The sequence below is a fragment of the Malus domestica genome, chromosome 11 (assembly GCF_042453785.1).
Source record: "Malus domestica chromosome 11, GDT2T_hap1".
Taxonomy (NCBI): Eukaryota; Viridiplantae; Streptophyta; class Magnoliopsida; order Rosales; family Rosaceae; genus Malus; species Malus domestica.
The window spans coordinates 29,412,511-29,430,658 of record NC_091671.1 but is presented as its reverse complement, the minus strand read 5'-3'; the positions used below and the strand labels follow the sequence as shown (position 1 = coordinate 29,430,658).

Genomic DNA, 18,148 nt, shown 5'->3' with positions numbered 1-18,148 from the left:
TTATTTAAGACGAATTTTTGTTTAATTGGTATAGAAATATAGAATCATATGGTTATTGGTTATTGATTATTGATATGAATTCTATGATTATTGATGAATGAAATTATGAAATTACGAATTCTATGAATATGGGTATACATTTATTCATATGATTAGTTGAATTAAATGTTTATTTGTTGAATAATTTGTATGCGTATTGGTATTGGTTAATTGAATTGTTGGTTGGATTAGTTATTAGGCATATTAGTATAGTGTTTAGTAAATTATTAGCAAATTCATGAGCTTTTTAATTTTAACTTTGTTGTTTAAGGATGCCCCTATTCAGTGGCGAAGCCAGGATTTATCGGGGGGAGGGGCGAACTTCCGGCAATTTATAAACCCAATCTCAGTGAAGACATCACTTCCGGCAGTTCCCTCTTTATCAAAATCACACTTGAATAGATAGCAATAACGGCAAAATGCGGTATCTTTTACTATACTATACTCCAACCACTTAAAATTATCAAACCAACGGGTGACAAAACATCGATTATTGCTAACTTTTCTGGGCATGATGTGATCTTTAGGTTGACAAGGATTGTTTTAGGGATAATGTCGGCGAATTGCTTCACGATAATTAGGTGGATAATCAAGCATTCGATGTCTATGTCCAGGGTCTACATGAAGATTAGCCAGTATTTCATCCAACTCAGTGACCTCACTTTGTTGGGAACTACTCGGAATACTCGAAGAAGAAATATTTAGAATATTCGAAGGAGGACTACTCGGAATATTCGAAGAAGGAATATTCGAAGAAGGACTAGCCGGAATATTTGAAGGAGGATTTAAACATTGTTTCTTATAGTATCGTTCCATTGTTTAACTGTATATGAAAAAGAAAAAAAAGTCTTAGACTCTTAATTCTAGAGTAAGCTATACTATAGTCAATATGAGTACTAACTAATTAAACCAACAATTCAATTAATCAATACCAATATTCATATAAATTATTTAATACACAAAAAATCAATTAATAAATTAATATCAATAATCAAGAATTAAATTTTTACTCTAGACAATAATTTCATTCATCAATAAATATTTATATGCAAAAATCAATAATCAATAACTATATTAGTGTATTACTCTATGATTCTATATTAATTAACTAAAATTTTGTATTTATTAATCAATTAGGGTTAGGGATAATATAAATTAGAAAGTTAAAAAATTTACCTAAAATTGAGAGAGAAGTGGAAAACCAACCCATCAGGTTGGCTGCTGTGCTGGAGGATTTCAAAAAGTGGGGTGGTTTTCAAAAAGTGGAGGTCTACTTTGAAAATGGAAGGCACGGGACAGTGGTCCCCTTTAAAAATTCATTTATTTTTTTAACCTATCAAACGAAAAGGTGCGTTTTAGTAAGGAGTTTGTTTTTTTTAAATGAAACGATGTCGTTTCATTTAAAGGATTTGAAAACAAAAACATAAGCTGCTGCATAGCAGCAGAAACTCAAACAGAAACCCAGATAGGAACCGATATGCAGTGTAGGTGTAGCCATTAATTCCGACAAGACCAGAGGGGCGGAACCACCCTCCTGGGCTTAATTTCCGGCGAGGGGAGGGGCGGACGCCCCTCCCAGTCCCTCTGTAGCTTCGCCACTGCCCCTATTCACACAAATCTTTGGTTTCGTCCTGCTCGTGTTTCCGTCACAATGATAATAGAAGGCATTCTAACGCAAAATCTGTTGTTAACAGTTGAGAAACTCAAGATGTTTAAACTTTTGATGAAAATGGGGAATCGATTCCGATGATTCATCAACCAATCCCTACATGACAACCTCGGCCACACTGTATTACCCTTATTCTTTTTCCTTTTCCTTTAACATTCTTTTCCGCGCAAATGGGGAACAGATTCCTTACTTTTACTAATAAGGTTGCTTAACTTAATTGCTTTCCATCACTACTTAAGAGAATTTTCTGGTATTTTTCCAATTCCAAATCCAACTATCTAGTTTTACTTCACCACACATCAACGGCGATATTCCAATTCAGCAACATGAAACTCTTCACTACCTCAGCGTCCCTCAATCGCGAGCTCCAGCCATCGCCGGAAATGAAAGATTCAGTGACGTCCATGGAGAAAATCGTACGTCACAACTTCAAGGACAAGAGACTTCTAGAGCTAGATCTCACACACTCCTCCATCACTTACTCTCCCTCATATAAGCGTCTCAAGGGGCTTGGCCAGGCCGCCCTTGAAATCGCTATGAGTAGGCACCTCTTTCTTGCCTACCCCAACATTGATCAAGGCAACTTATCTAAGCTCCGCTCCGCCAATGTTAATATGGTGAAGTTCGCATGCGCCGCTGTTAAACATGGTTTTTATGGCTACCTTCGCCACAATCACCTGCTCTCGATGATAAGGTCATTGTTTGTGCTCTTTCTGATTTCTTTTAATTGTTACATACATACTGTATTATTATTGTTGATGCACAAAATCAGTGAGGACTTTGGTACAACAGAAAATGTTAAGTTTGTGACCTTCGCTAGATTGCTCCGGTCACTAGTGTGGATAAGTATGTAAATGGATAGAGACAGGGAAGCAAACACAAGATGTACGTGGTTCACCCAGATTGGTTACGTCCACGGAGTAGAGGAGTTCTCATTAATTGTGAAGGGTTTACACAAGTACATAGGTTCAAGATCGCCTTTAGTGAGTACAAGTGAATGATTTAGTATAAATGATATTAGGAAATATTGTGAAAGAATGATCTCTATTTATAGAAGAGAGTTTCTAGTTTCATTCTGACATTGACACGTGTCATGTTGTGATTGGCTTCTGATGTTGACACGTGTTGCGCTATGATTGTCTTCTGATGTCGACACGTGTCGCGCTGTGATTGGCTTCCTAATTAGAGGGAAACTCTTCTGGGTCATTGACGGTATAACATTGACCGGTGTTCAGTAGTTTCGGGATTGGTCAAGTATGGTACAAACAGTGCTCCCTTAAGTTCCTAAGTGAGGGAAGCTCCTCAGTTGGGGACTTGCAAGATCCAAGTCATTGAGTAATCACGAAACTTCTAAGTACCGAAGTGTGGTATCATTTTCACTTGCCTTATCTGTCTCATCCGTAGATGTGGCATCTTTTCTGGAAGTACTTTTCCTCCATCCAAGGGTGGTATCTTTAACCGATAAAGATGCACAAGGTAATGTATCAATTTCACTTGAAGCTTACTTGTAGTTTTGGGCTTGGTCAAGTGCGATACAAAACCCTATAGTAGAAGTCCCCCAAGTCGCCGAGCTAGGAGATTTGCCGAAAGGGTAACAGACAAGGTAAGCAATCAAACTTCCAAGCAAGCAACCTGGATCGGAGGTTCGACTTCGGCATCCGGTTGATTGTTCTCATTCTCCTTGTGTCGTAAACAGCAACAAGGATAAGGAGAAGCAAATGGAGAAGAGATGATATGAGATACTTTTGCTTTTGAAGAAGTAACTTTCCACATGCTTATTCTTGAACTAGGCTGGAGGGTTTTCTGGTTTCCTCCAGAGTATAAGGCCGACTCAAGAATTTGAGGGTCAAAACAAGTCCATCAAATCAAGAGTGTGTTCGACCTTGATAATATGGGATACTTTTGCTGTTGACGAAGTAGTGGATGAATCGGCACGTGTTCTGTTGCGCTTGTCTCCACATGCTTCCTTGTATCCTTCTCACTTGCCCTATCTATTCCTCAGGCAGATGTGGTATCTTTTCTGGAAGCATAAGATGTTGAAGATGAGTACTCGAGAGCAATACCAGGTAAGTAGTCAGGCAAGGGGTTCTAGGCGGTCAGTTCCTGACTGGAAGGTTGATTCCAAGTGCTGACTGATTGTTCTCTTTCTCATTGTCTTGCAGGTAAGAACAAGGGCAAATGAAAAGATAGGGAAAAAGCATGATATAGGATACTTTTGCTTTTGACCTTGATGATATGAGATACTCTTGCTCTGGTGTGGCTAGTTTGCATAGGTATTATTGGGGGGAAGAAAGCTCAGTATTTCGAGAGGCTTCGTTGGGAGTGCCCTCTCAGATATGAGGAAGGGTTGACCATTTTTGTAGGTCTGCCTGTCTGTGGAGGATGGATGTCGATATATATAGGAGTTTCCCTAACAACAAGTAGTAATGCTATTCCTTTACCCTTCTTGGTTGTAGCAATGTAGTGGGAGTTGCAAGCTTCACGTGTTTTAACTTTGTCAGAGCACTTTGAAAAAGTGGTATGTGGTATCTGGAAAGCTGATGTTGCGTGTGAAGATTGCAGACAAGCTTTATCCAAGGAAATATGGCTCTCGAAGTTCAGAGAACGATGTCTCTTCGGTTTTCGAACAAGCAATCCTGTCGGGGATCTAGCTCTTGAGATTCGGATAATGGTGCCTCTTCGATTTTTGAGAAAGCAATCTTGTTGGGAGTCTGGCTCTTGAGATTCGGAGAGCAGTGCCTCTTCGATTTTTGAGAAAGTAATCCTGTTGGGAGTCTGGCTCTCGAGATTTGGAAGGCGATGCCTCTTCGATTTTTGAGCACGTAATAATGCTATTCATTTACCCTTCTTGGTCATAGCAATGTAGTGGGAGCTGCAAGCCTCACATGTTTTAACTTTGTTATAGCGCTTTGAAAAAGTGGTCTGTGGTATCTGGAAAGCTGATGTTGCGTGTAAAGATTGCAGACAAGCTTTATCCAAGGAAATCTGGCTCTCGAAGTTCGGAGAGCGGTGCCTCTTCGATTTTTGAACAAGCAATCCTGTGAGGGATCTGGCTCTAGAGATTCAGATAACGATGCCTCTTCGATTTTTGAGAAAGCAATCCTGTTTGGAGTTTGGCTCTTGAGATTCGGAGAGCAGTGCCTCTTCAATTTTTGAGAAAGTAATCTTGTTGGGAGTCTGGCTCTCGAGATTTGGAGGGCGGTGCCTCTTCGATTTTTGAGCAAGTAATAATGCTATTCATTTACCCTTCTTGGTCATAGCAATGTAGTGGGAGCTGCAAGCCTCACATGTTTTAACTTTGTCAATTCACTTTGAAAAAGTGGTCTGTGGTATCTGGAAAGCTGATGTTGCATGTGAAGATTGCAGACAAGCTTTATCCAAGGAAATTTGGCTCTCAAAGTTCAGAGAGCGGTGCCTCTTCGATTTTCGAACAAGCAATCCTGTCGGGGATCTGGCTCTCTAGATTCAGAGAATGGTGCCTCTTCGATTTTTGAAAAAGCAATCCTGTTGGGAGTCTAGCTCTTAAGATTCGGAGAGTGGTGCCTTTTCGATTTTTGAACCAACGGCCATGTTGCCCTTTCTTTTATAAGGGCACCAATTGTGTGCAAGAAGTACATTCAGAGAGTTATTGCTTGTAGAAATTTTCCCCTTACTTCAGAGATTTATTGCACCTCATTTCTCCTTCATCATTTCTGAGAATGTCTGGCCCATCCGACTGTCATTTTGACTTGAACTTTGGTGAAGAGGCAGCCATGCCTTCTCAAGACAACATATGGCGCCCATCCTTCTTATCCCCTACTGGTCCTCTTACCGTTAGGGACTCTGTAATGAAGAATGATATGACCACTGCGGTGGTGGCCAGGAACCTTCTCACTCCCAAAGATAACAGACTACTTTCCAAACGATTTGATGAGTTGGCTGTTAAGGATTCTCTGGCTCTTAGTGTTTAGTGTGTAGGTTCTGTGTCTAATATGGCCCAACGTCTATTTGCTCGAACCTACCAAGTTGAATAATTGGCGGCTGAAGTGATAAGTCTCAAACAGGAGATTAGAGGGCTCAAGCATGAGAATAAACAATTGCACAGGCTCGCATATAACTATGCTACAAACATGAAGAGGAAGCTCGACCAACTGCAGGAATCTGATGGTCAGATTTTACTTGATCATTAGAGGTTTGTGGGTTTGTTCCAAATGCATTTATTGCCTTCGTCTTCTGGGGCTGTACCGCGTAATGAAGCTCCAAATGATCAACCTTCGGTGCCTCCTCCTTTTAGGGTTCTGCCTAGTAATGAGGCTCCGAATAATCACCATCTGGTGGCTCCTCTTTCTGGGGCTCTGCCGACTGCTAAGACTTCTCCTGAGCAAACTTTGTGAAGGCTCCCCCTTGTTTGTTTATTTTGATTCATGTATATGTACGTATTTGTAACTTATCGGAGATATCAATAAACAAGCTTTGCTTCATTTCAACGTATTGTGTTAAATACACCAAGGCCTTCTTCACTAAGTTCTTTGAATTTTTCCTTTTGTTGAAGCTTTGTGAGTGAAGCATGTAGGTTGAGGTAGTGCTCCCTTAATTTCCCGAGTGAGGAAAACTTCTCGTTTGGACACTTCAAAAATCCAAGTCACTGAGTGGTTGTGAGACTTCCGAGTATCAAGGTGCAGCAGCATATGGTAGGAGTCCTCCAAGTCTCCGGTCAAGGGAGTTGACGAATGAGGCATTTCCTTTCTAAGTGGTAGCCTAAAACTCCTTATTCATATATATTTGTTATGAAAGTAGTTAGGCCCAAAGAAGAGGAGGCCTAGGCAATTTTTTTTTTTTTGAATTTTCGAATTTTTGAATTTCTGATTTTTTTAATTTTCGAATTTCGGAAAAAAAAATTATATATATATATATATATATATTTAGAGCTTTGTAGGTGAAGTTTTGGTGTTGAAGTTTTGTAGGTGAAGCTTTGAGGTTGAAGCTTTGTTGGGCACGATGAATTGATTTTGCTTCACACTATCTTAATCAAGATAGTGTGAAGCTTTTGTAGGTGAAGTTTTTGTGTTGAAATGTTGTACGTGAAGCTTTTGTGGGTGAAGCTTTTGTGGGTCAAGCTTTTGTAGGTGAAGTTTTTGTGGGTGAAGCTTTTGTAGGTCAAGCTTTGTTGGGCACCATGAATTGATTTTGCTTCACACTATCTTAATCAAGATAGTGTGAAGCTTTTGTAGGTGAAGCTTTTGTGTTGAAGTTTTGTAAGTGAAGCTTTTGTGGGTGAAGTTTTATGGGTCAAGCTTTTATGGGTCTAGCTTTTGTAAGTGAAGCTTTTGTGGGTCAAGCTTTTATAGGTGAAGCTTTGGAGTTGAAGCTTTGTAGGTGAAGCTTTGGAGTTGAAGCTTTTGTTGGGTACCATGAATTGATTTTGCTTCACACTATCTTCATCAAGATAGTGTGAAGCTTTTGAGAATGTGTAGTTGTCCTCCATTGATGAAGCTTTTGTGTTGAAGCTTTTGTGGGTGAAGCTTTTGTGGGTGAAGCTTTTGTGGGCTTTTGTGGGTGAAGCTTTTGTGGGCTTTTGTGGGTGAAGCTTTTGTGTTGAAGCTTTGTAGTTGAAGCTTTTGTTGGGTACCATGAATTGATTTTGCTTCACACTATCTTGATCAAGATAGTGTGAAGCTTTTGAGAATTTGTAGTTGTCCTCCATTGATGAAGCTTTTGTGTTGAAGCTTTGTAGGTGAAGCTTTTGTGTTGAAGCTTTGTAGGTGAAGCTTTTGTGGGTGAAGCTTTTGTAGGTCAAACTTTGTTGGGCACCATGAATTGATTTTCCTTCACACTATCTTGATCAAGATAGTGTGAAGCTTTTGAGAGTTGTGGTTGAACTCATTTGATGAAGCTTTTGTTGGCACCATAAATTGGTTTTGCTTCACATTGTCTTGATCAAGAGTGTGTGAAGCTTTTGAGAGTTATGCTTGTCCTCCATTGATGAAGCTCTTGTTGGCACCATAAATTGGTTTTGCTTCACACTGTCTTGATTAAGAGTGTGTGAAGCTTTTGAGAATTGTGGTTGCCCTCCATTGATGAAGCTTTTGTTGGCACCATAAATTGGTTTTGCTTCACACTATCTTGATCAAGAGTGTGTGAAGCTTTTGAGAATTGTGGTTGCCTTCCATTGATGAAGCTCTTGTTGGCACCATAAATTGATTTTGCTTCACACTGTCTTGATCAAGAGTGTGTGAAGCTTTCTTCAAGTTGTAGTGTTTGCATTGTTATAGTGGGGAAATGTTTGAAGCAGATGCAAGAGGGCTTAATAGCTTGATCTTCGTATGCCATGCACTGAAATTGTTGTTGGCTTACAATAAGGCTTTGTTGGTGACTATAACTCTTGTTGGGCATAAGTGCTCCCCTAGTTAAGTTGTCAAGCTTGAGGGTTTTTGATTATTTGTGAATGCTAGGAGTTCATATGTACAAGTTGTACCACTCGTCTTTTGGTAGGTGGAATGAATGGTGAGTTGCTTTCATCACTTGGTTGGTGGTACGAAGGTGAGTTCCTTCATTACCTTTCATCACATTTCATCACCTGGTTAGTGACATGAGGGAGAGTACGGGTTGTACATTTCATCACCTGGTTTGTGGCATGAGTGGCAAGTTGCCAAATGATATTAGAGTACGGGTTGTACATTTCATCACCCGATTGGTGGCATGAAGGAGAGTACGGGTTGTACATTTCATCACCTGGTTGGTGGCATGAATGGCAAGTTACCAAATGATATTAGAGTATGGGCTGTACATTTCATCACCTGGTTTGTGGCATGAGTGGCATGTTGCCAAATGATATTATAGTACGGGTTGTACATTTCATCACCTAGTTGGTGGCATGAATGAGAGTACGGGTTGTACATTTCATCACCTGGTTAGTGGTATAAGTGGCAAGTTGCCAAATGATATTAGAGTACGGGTTGTACATTTCATTACCTGGTTGGTGGCATGAAGATAAGTCCTTCTTCACATTTCATCACCTAGTTGGTGAGAATAAGGGCAAGGTGTCTAGGTAAATTGTAGCAAGTGTCAAATGACATAAATTATGTTGAACCCTTTCAAAGCACAATTGGCTTATGTACGAATGTGTTGAAATGTATGATTAAATGAATATACTGTGAAGTTCGTTTATTTGTATAGTCTTGTTGACATATACTTAGAATTTGTTTTATGTTGGAAGCATTCATGTTGAAGCTTTGAACCCAAGTGTTTCATTGCTAGGAATGTAAGAGGATTAGGACCGAGTTGTCTAAATCACCTCTTTATTGAATTCATGCCAAATAGTCTTCGTTACATAGGATGCCGAACGGCTGAAGCTTAACACTTGTATAATGTGAGTTTTCTTGTAATAGTACTTCAAGTGATCAGCGTTCCATGGATGGCCAAGGGTCTTTCCATCGGAGCTTCTAAGTTTGTAGAAGCCGGGGCGACTGATGCCAACAACTTCAAACGGTCCATCCCAATTTGGACTAAGTGTTCCTTCACTCGGGACTCTATTGCAAAGTAATCTTTTCTTCAATACCCAGTCCCCCACTTTGAAAGAACGAGGTTTAACCATAAAGTCATAGTAGTTAGAGATGTGCTGCTTGTAGGCGACATTCCTCAAGTGAGCCTAGTTTCTGTGTTCCTCGACTAGATCTACGTTAAGGGTAAGTTGTTTGTCATTTTCCCTTTGCATGTGGTTCTGGACTCAGAACGTTGCTTGCTCAAGCTCAACTGGGACAACTGCCTCCGTACCAAAGGCAAGTGAGAATGGGGTTTCTCCTATTGATGTCCGATACGAAGTGCGGTATGACCAAAGAACTTTGGGTACAAATTTTGGCCAACAACTTTTAGTCTTGTCCAAGTTGGTTTTCAAAGTTCACTTGATTATTTTGTTAATGGCTTTAACTTGTCCATTAGATTGGGGATAAGCTGGGGAGGCAAAATATAAGTTGTTGTTGAACTTAGAGCAGAACATTCTGAACTTATTATTGTCGAACTGTCGCCCGTTGTCAGTGACTATCGCATTGGGAATGTCGAATCTGCAAAGGATGTTCTTCCATACGAAATCTTCTATTTTTGCCTCAGTAATGGTTGCCAAGGGTTCTACTTTGGCCCACTTTATGAAGTAGTCAACTGCAACGATTGCATAGTGAACCTTGCCCTTCCCTGCAGGCATTGGGCCTATCAAATCAAGTCCCCATTGGGCGAAAGGCCAAGGGCTGATCATAGGAATGAGAGGCTCGGGAAGGGAGTGAGGAATAATTTCGTAGCGTTGACACTTATCATATGAGCGGGATATTTTGATGGCATCTTGGTGGAGTGTTGGCCAGTAATATCCTTGGCGAAAAGCCTTGTGTGCTAGGGATCGAGATCCAACATGATCTCCGCAGACTCCTTCATGTATTTCCCGAATGACAGTTTCCGCCTCTACGGGCGTAAAGCATCTTAGGTATGGTAGGTTAAAACCCCGTTTATAGAGTTGGTCATTAATGATCAAGTAACGGGTAGCCTTGTATCAAATCTGCTTAACTTGGACTTTGTCATTTGGAAGGGTGCCATAAGCAAGGAATTTATAAATCGGGGTAATCCAACTATCCCCCTGTTGTAAGTTGCACACTTCCGCAGCTATGGTGCTTGGTGCTGCCAACAATTCGACCTGAATTTTTCTCCCAATCTTGTCTTCCACCGCTGAGGCGAGGCGAGCCAAAGCATCTGCATGACTGTTTGCCGCTCGAGGAATTTGGGTGATCTGGTAATGGAAGTGCTTAAGCAACAATTGTGTTTGTGCCAGATATGCAGCCATTGAGCTATACTTAGCGTCAAAGTTGTTGGTGACCTGGTTAACCACCAATTGAGAGTCACTGAAGATATCAATTCGTTTAACCCCAAGGTGTTTGGCCAAACGTAAGCCTGCTATGGGGGCTTCATATTCGGCATCATTGTTCGACGCCTTGAATTTGAAGCAAAGAGCATACTCCATCGCCACTTTGTCAAGGGTCGTAAGGACTAGTCCTGCTCCACAACCATGTTGGTTGGATGAGCCATCAACATATAGACTCTATGCTGGGGCTGTTGGTTCTATTTTTTGAGCTCCCGAGGGTAATGAAACCACTTCTTTAGGTGTAGAAACAATGTCAACAGGATATGTGAAGTCGGCGATGAAATATGCCACTGCTTGGCCCTTTTTAGCTGGCTTTGGTTGGTAGGAGATGTCAAACTCACCCAATGTTATCACCCATTTGATCATTTGTCCAGAAGTGTTAGGACTTTAGAGTATCTGTCGAAGATGATGATTGGTAAGCACGATGATGGAGTGTGCTTGGAAGTAAGGGCGAAGATTTCGAGCAGACATGACCAATGCTAGAGCCAATTTCTCAATGTTAGAGTATCGTGTCTCCACATCTTGTAAGGCATTGCTAGCGTAGTAGACAGGTCGTTCGACATTACCATCTTTTCGAATGAGAACAGAACTTACTGCTGAAGTCGATACCGACAAATAGATAATGAGAGTGTTACCAACCTCAGGTTTGGAGAGCAAATGGGCTTTACTCATGTAGTCTTTGAGGTTCTTAAATGCCTCAACACATTCATCAGTCCATGTAATGTACTTTTTACTTCCTTTAAGTGATTTGAATAAATGAGCACATCTGTCTGTGGCCTTAGAGATGAACCTAGTTAAGGCTGCCACCTTGCGAGTAAGGCTCTAGATGTCTTTTGAAATTACCGGTTCCTTCATGTCGATGATTGCTTTGATCTTCTCGGGATTAACCTTAATGCCTCGTTGGCTTATCATGAAGCCTAAGAATTTGCCAGAGCCTACGCCGAATGCACATTTGTTGGGGTTCAACCTCATTCGATACCTCTTCAGAATGGTAAAAGTTTCAAATAGGTTGGTGATATGTTGGTCAGCATGTTTGCTCTTGACTAGTATATCATCAACGTAATCTTCCATACTCTTCCCAATCTGTTCTGTGAACATTGAATTGACCAGTCTCTCATAAGTTGCTCTTACATTCTTTAGGTCGAAATGCATGACTTTATAGTAATATAGTCCCCTAACAGTAGTGAAGGCTGTATGTTCTTGGTCCAAAGGATTTATGAGGATTTGGTTGTATCCTGAGTAAGCATCCATGAAGCTCAGAAGTTCACACCCTGCTGTAGAGTCTATAAGTCTGTCTATGAGAGGAAGAGGAAAGCTATCCTTCGGGCATCCTTTGTTTAGGTCGGTGTAATCGACACACATTCTTCACAAGACCTTTTGGAGCAGGAGACTTTCCTTGGTCGAATTCTTCTTAACAAGAACAACATTTGCTACCCATGTTGGATAATTAACTTCGCGGACGAAGCTTATGCCTTTGAGTTTTTCAACTTCTGCCTTCATTGCCTCGTACCGTTCAGCGTCATAGGATCTTCACTTCTGTCTCATTGGCTTGGTCTTGGGGTCAATATTTAAGCGATGACAGATGATATCGGGAGAGATGCTTGGCATGTCCTCGTATGATCAGGTGAAGACCTTAGTGTTCTCTTGCAAAAAAGAGATCAATGCCAACCGAATGGGTGGTGACAAGGTGGTGCCAATCTTCACCATGCGATCTGGATAATCTTTTGAAATAGAGACCTTCTCCAACTCTTCAGCGGGTTGTGCTTACTGGGTGAAAGAGTCATCTCGAGGATCGTCAGGTTGACTGTTACCACCGTGAAGATCCAAGTTGGCTTCGTCTGGGCTGGTCTTTATGACTTGGTCATGTATAAAAAGGGTTTCCTTGGGCACAAGCATGTGTTGTTGCTTGAACGAAGTGTTGTAACATAATCGTGCACTAAGTTGATCTCCTCTGATGTAACCATTGCCATAGGGGTTGGAAATTTCATCAACAACATATGTGTGGATACCATGGCCTTGAGATCATTGATGCCTGTGCGTCCCAAGATGACATTGTATGTCGTTGGGCAATCAACCACCAGGAAGTTAGTGGTAATGGTAGCTGTGTAAGGGCTTGTACCAATGGTGAAAGGTAAGTGTATGCTCCCCAAAGGTTGCACGATATCACCGGAGAAGCTTATCAGAGGGGAAATCGAGCGATCGAGCAAGTGTTCAGCTACATTAAGTGCCTTGAAAGCTTCAGTAAACATGATATTACCCGAAGCCCCCGTGTCTACCAGGATTCATCGTACTTCAAAGTTGGCTATGTGAGCTTCCACGATCAATGGGTCGTTGTGAGGGTAGATGATACCTCTTTCTTCCTCAGGGTAGAAACATATTGGATCCCAATTAGGCTTTTGATACTTACCTCCCCTTATGTCTTCCACGTGAAACACTTGGTGGCCAGACCTTAAAGCTCGTTCACTATTTTTCATGACCCTGTTGGAAGATTTAGATATGGGTGTGCCACCACTTATGGAATATATCACATTCACCTGGCGTTGGTTACGGTTACCCCTTAGATGGTGAAGGAGGAATTGAACAATTTTTCCTTCACGTGCCAAAGCTGCAACATGATCACAAAGGGTGATACACTTCTCGCCGTCATGGCCGTTATGCTCGTGGTAGCAGCAAAATGTGCCTGTGTTCTTCGTGGGCTTGTAATCTGGATGCCTCGGCTTTGGCTTCGGTATCAAATATGCTATGCTGGGGTAAATGGCCACGCATGTGGCGTTCAAGGGTGTGTATGCCTCATACCTCGGGGTAGGGGCTGTCCGGACACGTGCTTAACCCACTATGTTGACTGTTTGGGGTTGGGGATTATTATGGCGATACCCTTGGTTATCGCGGTAGTGTCCCTTAATCCTTTTACTAAACTGAGACTGGTGAGGATGGAAATCTTTCCTTTTGCCCTGAGATTGAGTAAGGTAGGGGGAGGCACCGCTGTCGTTTGGAAGGTCGAGGTCTTCTTATTTGGTTGGATCTGGTTTCCACTCCCTACTTGTTGATAAGGGGTGGCTGTGGGGGGTTTCCCTTGATATGTTCATGCCTCAGCAGAGGCATGGTTGTAAGCCTGTGCCATCACCTCAGAGTAAGTCTTCCAAGTATTGGCATTGATCATGTACTTGAAGAAACAATCACGTAGGCCTGCCGTGAAGGCCTTGAGGGCAGTATTGTCACCTGCCTCAGTGCAACGAGAATACTCATGGCTGAAACGACCAGCATACTCTCATAGTGACTTGTCTGGCTTCTGGCGAATAGTGTATAAGTCATCTGTAGAATGCAAGCGATCGGTCTGGATAATGTGTTAAAAGACACACAGTTTCCTTAGTTCCTCAAATGAGTCTACGGTCTCAGGTGGAAGACGGCAATACCAGTTTAGAGTTCTGTCAGAGAAGGTGGAAGGGAAGAGAATACATCGTTCTTCGTCGGTGTGCATCCGATATGCCATGGTGAACTCAAAGAGGTTAATGTGTTCAATTGGGTCCTCCCTTCCAGTATAGAGTTGTAAACCAAGCTTTTGTTTAGTCTTCGCTTGAAGGGGGTGTCGAGGATCCTCCTTGTGAGAGGGCCAAGCCTGGGTTGGTTCCAGTCAAGTATCTTGGCCTGACGTTTGGCCTTCAACTTATTTACTTCCTCAAGGAGCTGTAGAACAAGGGGGTCTTGAGTGGAGTCATGTACCACTGGGATTTTCTTTTGTAAGTCTTCATCGCCTCTTGGAAGTAGGAAAATTTGAGCAAGGGCGTGTGATTTTTCCTTGGACTCGCCATACTGACTTCTAGGGCGAGTCTATCAGAATACCTCAGAGTCCCCTGTACCTTCATGTTCCTCTAGGACATGTCGTTCCTTCCCTAGATTGGCAGCTGGCCTGGGTCGTGGGAAGGGACCGAGTCTTTCAGAAACCCTTGGGTCATTGATCTTCGAGCATATATGAAGGGGATTCTCTCGACGTTGCTTTAGAAAGTCTCGACAGTCACGATAAACGGCTTTTGATCCTTCCAACCCTTCTGCAATGAGGTGTCTTCCTCGACTTCTCCTGCTTCAGGTTGAAGCAGCTGGGTTGAGAGAAGTCTCATGTTGATCAATGTTTTGATGATTAGCTCGCTCCTCATCAGAGATACCCATGTCGAAGAAAGGTGACCCTCCGTGTTGGGGGGCACCCAGATGATGGTTGATGTCCACAGGGGCAACAAGCTCACGTGTTTGAGTACACATAATTTCATGGAGCGTCTCAAAGAGCTTTTCATACTGCTCCTGGAGGACTTCATTTTTCATTTGTATCTTGTTGTTCTGAGCTTCTAGCTCATCGACTTTAGCTTGAAGAGCAACCTTCTATCCTTCATTTTTTCGTTGCTTCGCACTAGGTGCAAAATGGGTGTCATTCTGTGTGTTGTGGCTTCATTCGCTCCCCATGTTGGAGAGGGATGCCTGGTAAAAAAAGAGTGTACGAATGGTGAGAGGGATGCCTGGTCAAAAAAGAGTGTACGAATGGTGGAAACCAGTTTGACGAAGCTGAAGAGAGTGGGAATAAGTGTCGTTCCCATCAACGGCGCCAAATGTTGATGCACAAAATCAGTGAGGACTTTGGTACAACAGAAAGTGTTAAGTTTGTGACCTTCGCTACATTGCTCCGATCACTAGTGTGGATAAGTATGTAAATGGATAGAGACAAGGAAGCAAACACAAGATTTACGTGGTTCACCCAAATTGGCTACGTCCGCGGAGTAGAGGAGTTCTCATTAATTGTGAAGGGTTTACACAAGTACATAGGTTCAAGCTCTCCTTTAGTGAGTACTAGTGAATGATTTAGTACAAATGACATTAGGAAATATTGTGAGAGAATGATCTCTATTTATAGAAGAGAGTTTCTAGTTTCATTCTGACATTGACACGTGTAGTGTTGTGATTGGCTTCTGATGTTGACACATGTCGCGCTATGATTGGCTTCTGATGTCGACATGTGTCGCGCTGTGATTGGCCTCCTGGTTGGAGGGAAACTCTTCTGGGTCCTTGACGGTATAACGTTGACTGGTGTTCAGTAGTTTCGGGATTGATCAAGTATGGTACAAACAATTATCATTTTTAGTACTTTTTTTAAGTTGAAAAGTTGAATTTGCAAATTGTAGAGGTTTTTAATTTTCAGAGGAACTATTATTGGCAATTTGGCATACTAAAAGAAAAAAAAAAAGCATCATACATTGAAATATAAGGAAAAAAAATTGTATTAAACTCGTGCAGGATGAAGGTTTTTGTTTCTTTAAATGCCAATAACATCTTTTTCAATAAGAAGTTAAATATATTTGACCCCATGTGTTTTGAGGAAAGACTGATATGTCATAAAAGAGAGAAAAAAAATGTGTATATACAATTATAGTCACTAACATATTAGATGAGCTTTTGATTACCAACTAACTAATGTGAACATTAATTTCTTATTTCTATGAAGAAGTTTGTAAATGAAACTGTGTCACACATAAATTGGTATTTCAAAAAGCGGGTCCTTTTGATGTAAGTTTTCATTGTGTTTTTCTTGTTGAAATTTGTTTAAAAGATTTGTGGCAGCTTTAAGTAATGGTATTTTTACTTTTGTTTTTATGAGCAATTTGGTTTAAATTTTAGGTTAGGGAGTTTGCCAAAGCGGAATCGGAATGGAATGAAAAATATGAGACGAGGCTTGTATATGATGGGACTATACAACCCAGTCATGTTCTTGGAGATATTGTGAAGTCAGTGGCAGCTGCTGTATACATTGACTTGAACTTTGATCTGGACAAAATTTGGATGGTGCGTATTTCATTTGCTTGTTTCATTTTATATAACAATTATGGAAACCTTTTATCACGCCCCGGACCGGATCGGTAGAAAAATCCATATCCGGACCGCTAGCTAAAAATTAAATAAATTAATAAAAACTTAGTGAAACAGTATGAAAAATTAATTCCCCATTATAAGTTAAGAACTCTTTACAAGGCTATAAATAAATAAATACAAACTCTAGCCTCACATATAGTCCGACCTCATTCCGCCTACCCTCTTGACGGTCTAGTTTGTAAATCTGTGTAACAATATAGAGGCGAGTTTTGACAGCTCAGTATGGACATAACATTTTCTTTTATGTATATATTTAATTTTGTGGAGAAGGATTAGGCGAGATTAGTTCTTCGTCAACAGTCATGTACGAGGCAACACACAGTTCAACTATAACATATTACCAGTCATGGAAATTAAAATGACAATGTGTGAATGCAATGCGACTTAACATCCTCTACTCAACCTGTTAATCTAAATAATAAAACGCTCGGACCTGCACGTCCCATACCATACATATTACCTCTGCAGTGGTGATTCGAATGTTCTATTATACAAAATAACCCCATGTAACTTAATTTCCTCTTTTGTTAGTTGTCTAGCCAAAACCCTTCATCGCCAATACCGAATTACCCTAAAAGAAATTGTGCACTATGGGCTTGCCTGAAACTTGGTACCTACTAAGAGTTTGGCTCAACTACACAAAGGATCATTTCCATTACCCTATTTTCCACAATTCCTTTTGCAACTCCGAATCTCCAACCACATGACACATCATGAATGATTCACAAATACTTTCATTTTATCATTCACATATTCCACAATATATTCTCAACCATGAGTAATTCCATAGTCACTAACAAACAGACATCCAATGAAACAGTAATGAACACATATCCAAGTAACACTCAACAAGAGTAATCAACGAGATAAATAATAATATAAAATTCGACAACAAAATTTAATAAAATCAATCTCTGTAAAAGTCTATCGTATTTCCCCTACCTAGACTCTAAAGTATTACTCCAACTCTCTATTACAAGAGTTCACCACCTTGATAAAATCCCATACATAGCAAGCTCCAGAGTGACTCCACAATCCTCCTGTCACATCCCGGCTCGGGCCCCCACCACATCCCTAGCTCGACTCTGCCGTATTGTCCGCTTTGGGCCCCGACCACGCCCTCACGATTTTGTTTCTGGGAACTCACACAAAAACTTCCCAGTGGGTCACCCATCATGGGATTGCTCTCGTGCGAACTCGCTTAACTTCGGAGTTCCAATAGAACCCGAAGCCAGTGAATTCCCAAAAGGCCTCATGCTAGGTAGAGATGGGGATATACATATAAGGCTTACATGATACACTCCCCTAGGTGATGTGGGATGTAACACCTCCCTCCCTCTCTCAATCGATCTCTTTCTCCCTCTCAGTTTTCATGCTTCGAAAGAGCAAGCACTGCCGCACAGATACTTATTTATAATAAGAAGAGGCGGCCGCTCTCTAAACATCCCAATCCCAACCTTAAAATATTAATTTGTTTCTCTAAAACAAACATCTGAATCGCTTTCTATTTTCTATATATCTCTCTGTATAAATATTCTTCCAGGAATTTCCTGGTCTCTTTTTCTCCAATTCGACAAGGATAGATATCTCATATCTATAGGTATAGGGGTGGTATTGGTACGATTATTGTATGCCAATCCCTGTATCAA

At 41.2% G+C, this 18,148-nt stretch overlaps 1 protein-coding gene across 1 annotated transcript; it reads left to right on the top strand.

Moving 5' to 3' along the window:
- Window positions 1–2,034: 2,034 nt before the first annotated feature.
- Window positions 2,035–16,490, top strand: LOC139189516 (ribonuclease 3-like protein 2). Its single transcript, XM_070808480.1, has 3 exons — window positions 2,035–2,402; window positions 3,711–3,774; window positions 16,248–16,490. The coding sequence occupies exons 1-3, from the start codon at window positions 2,035–2,037 to the stop codon at window positions 16,488–16,490; spliced, it is 675 nt and encodes a 224-aa protein (XP_070664581.1).
- Window positions 16,491–18,148: the final 1,658 nt, after the last annotated feature.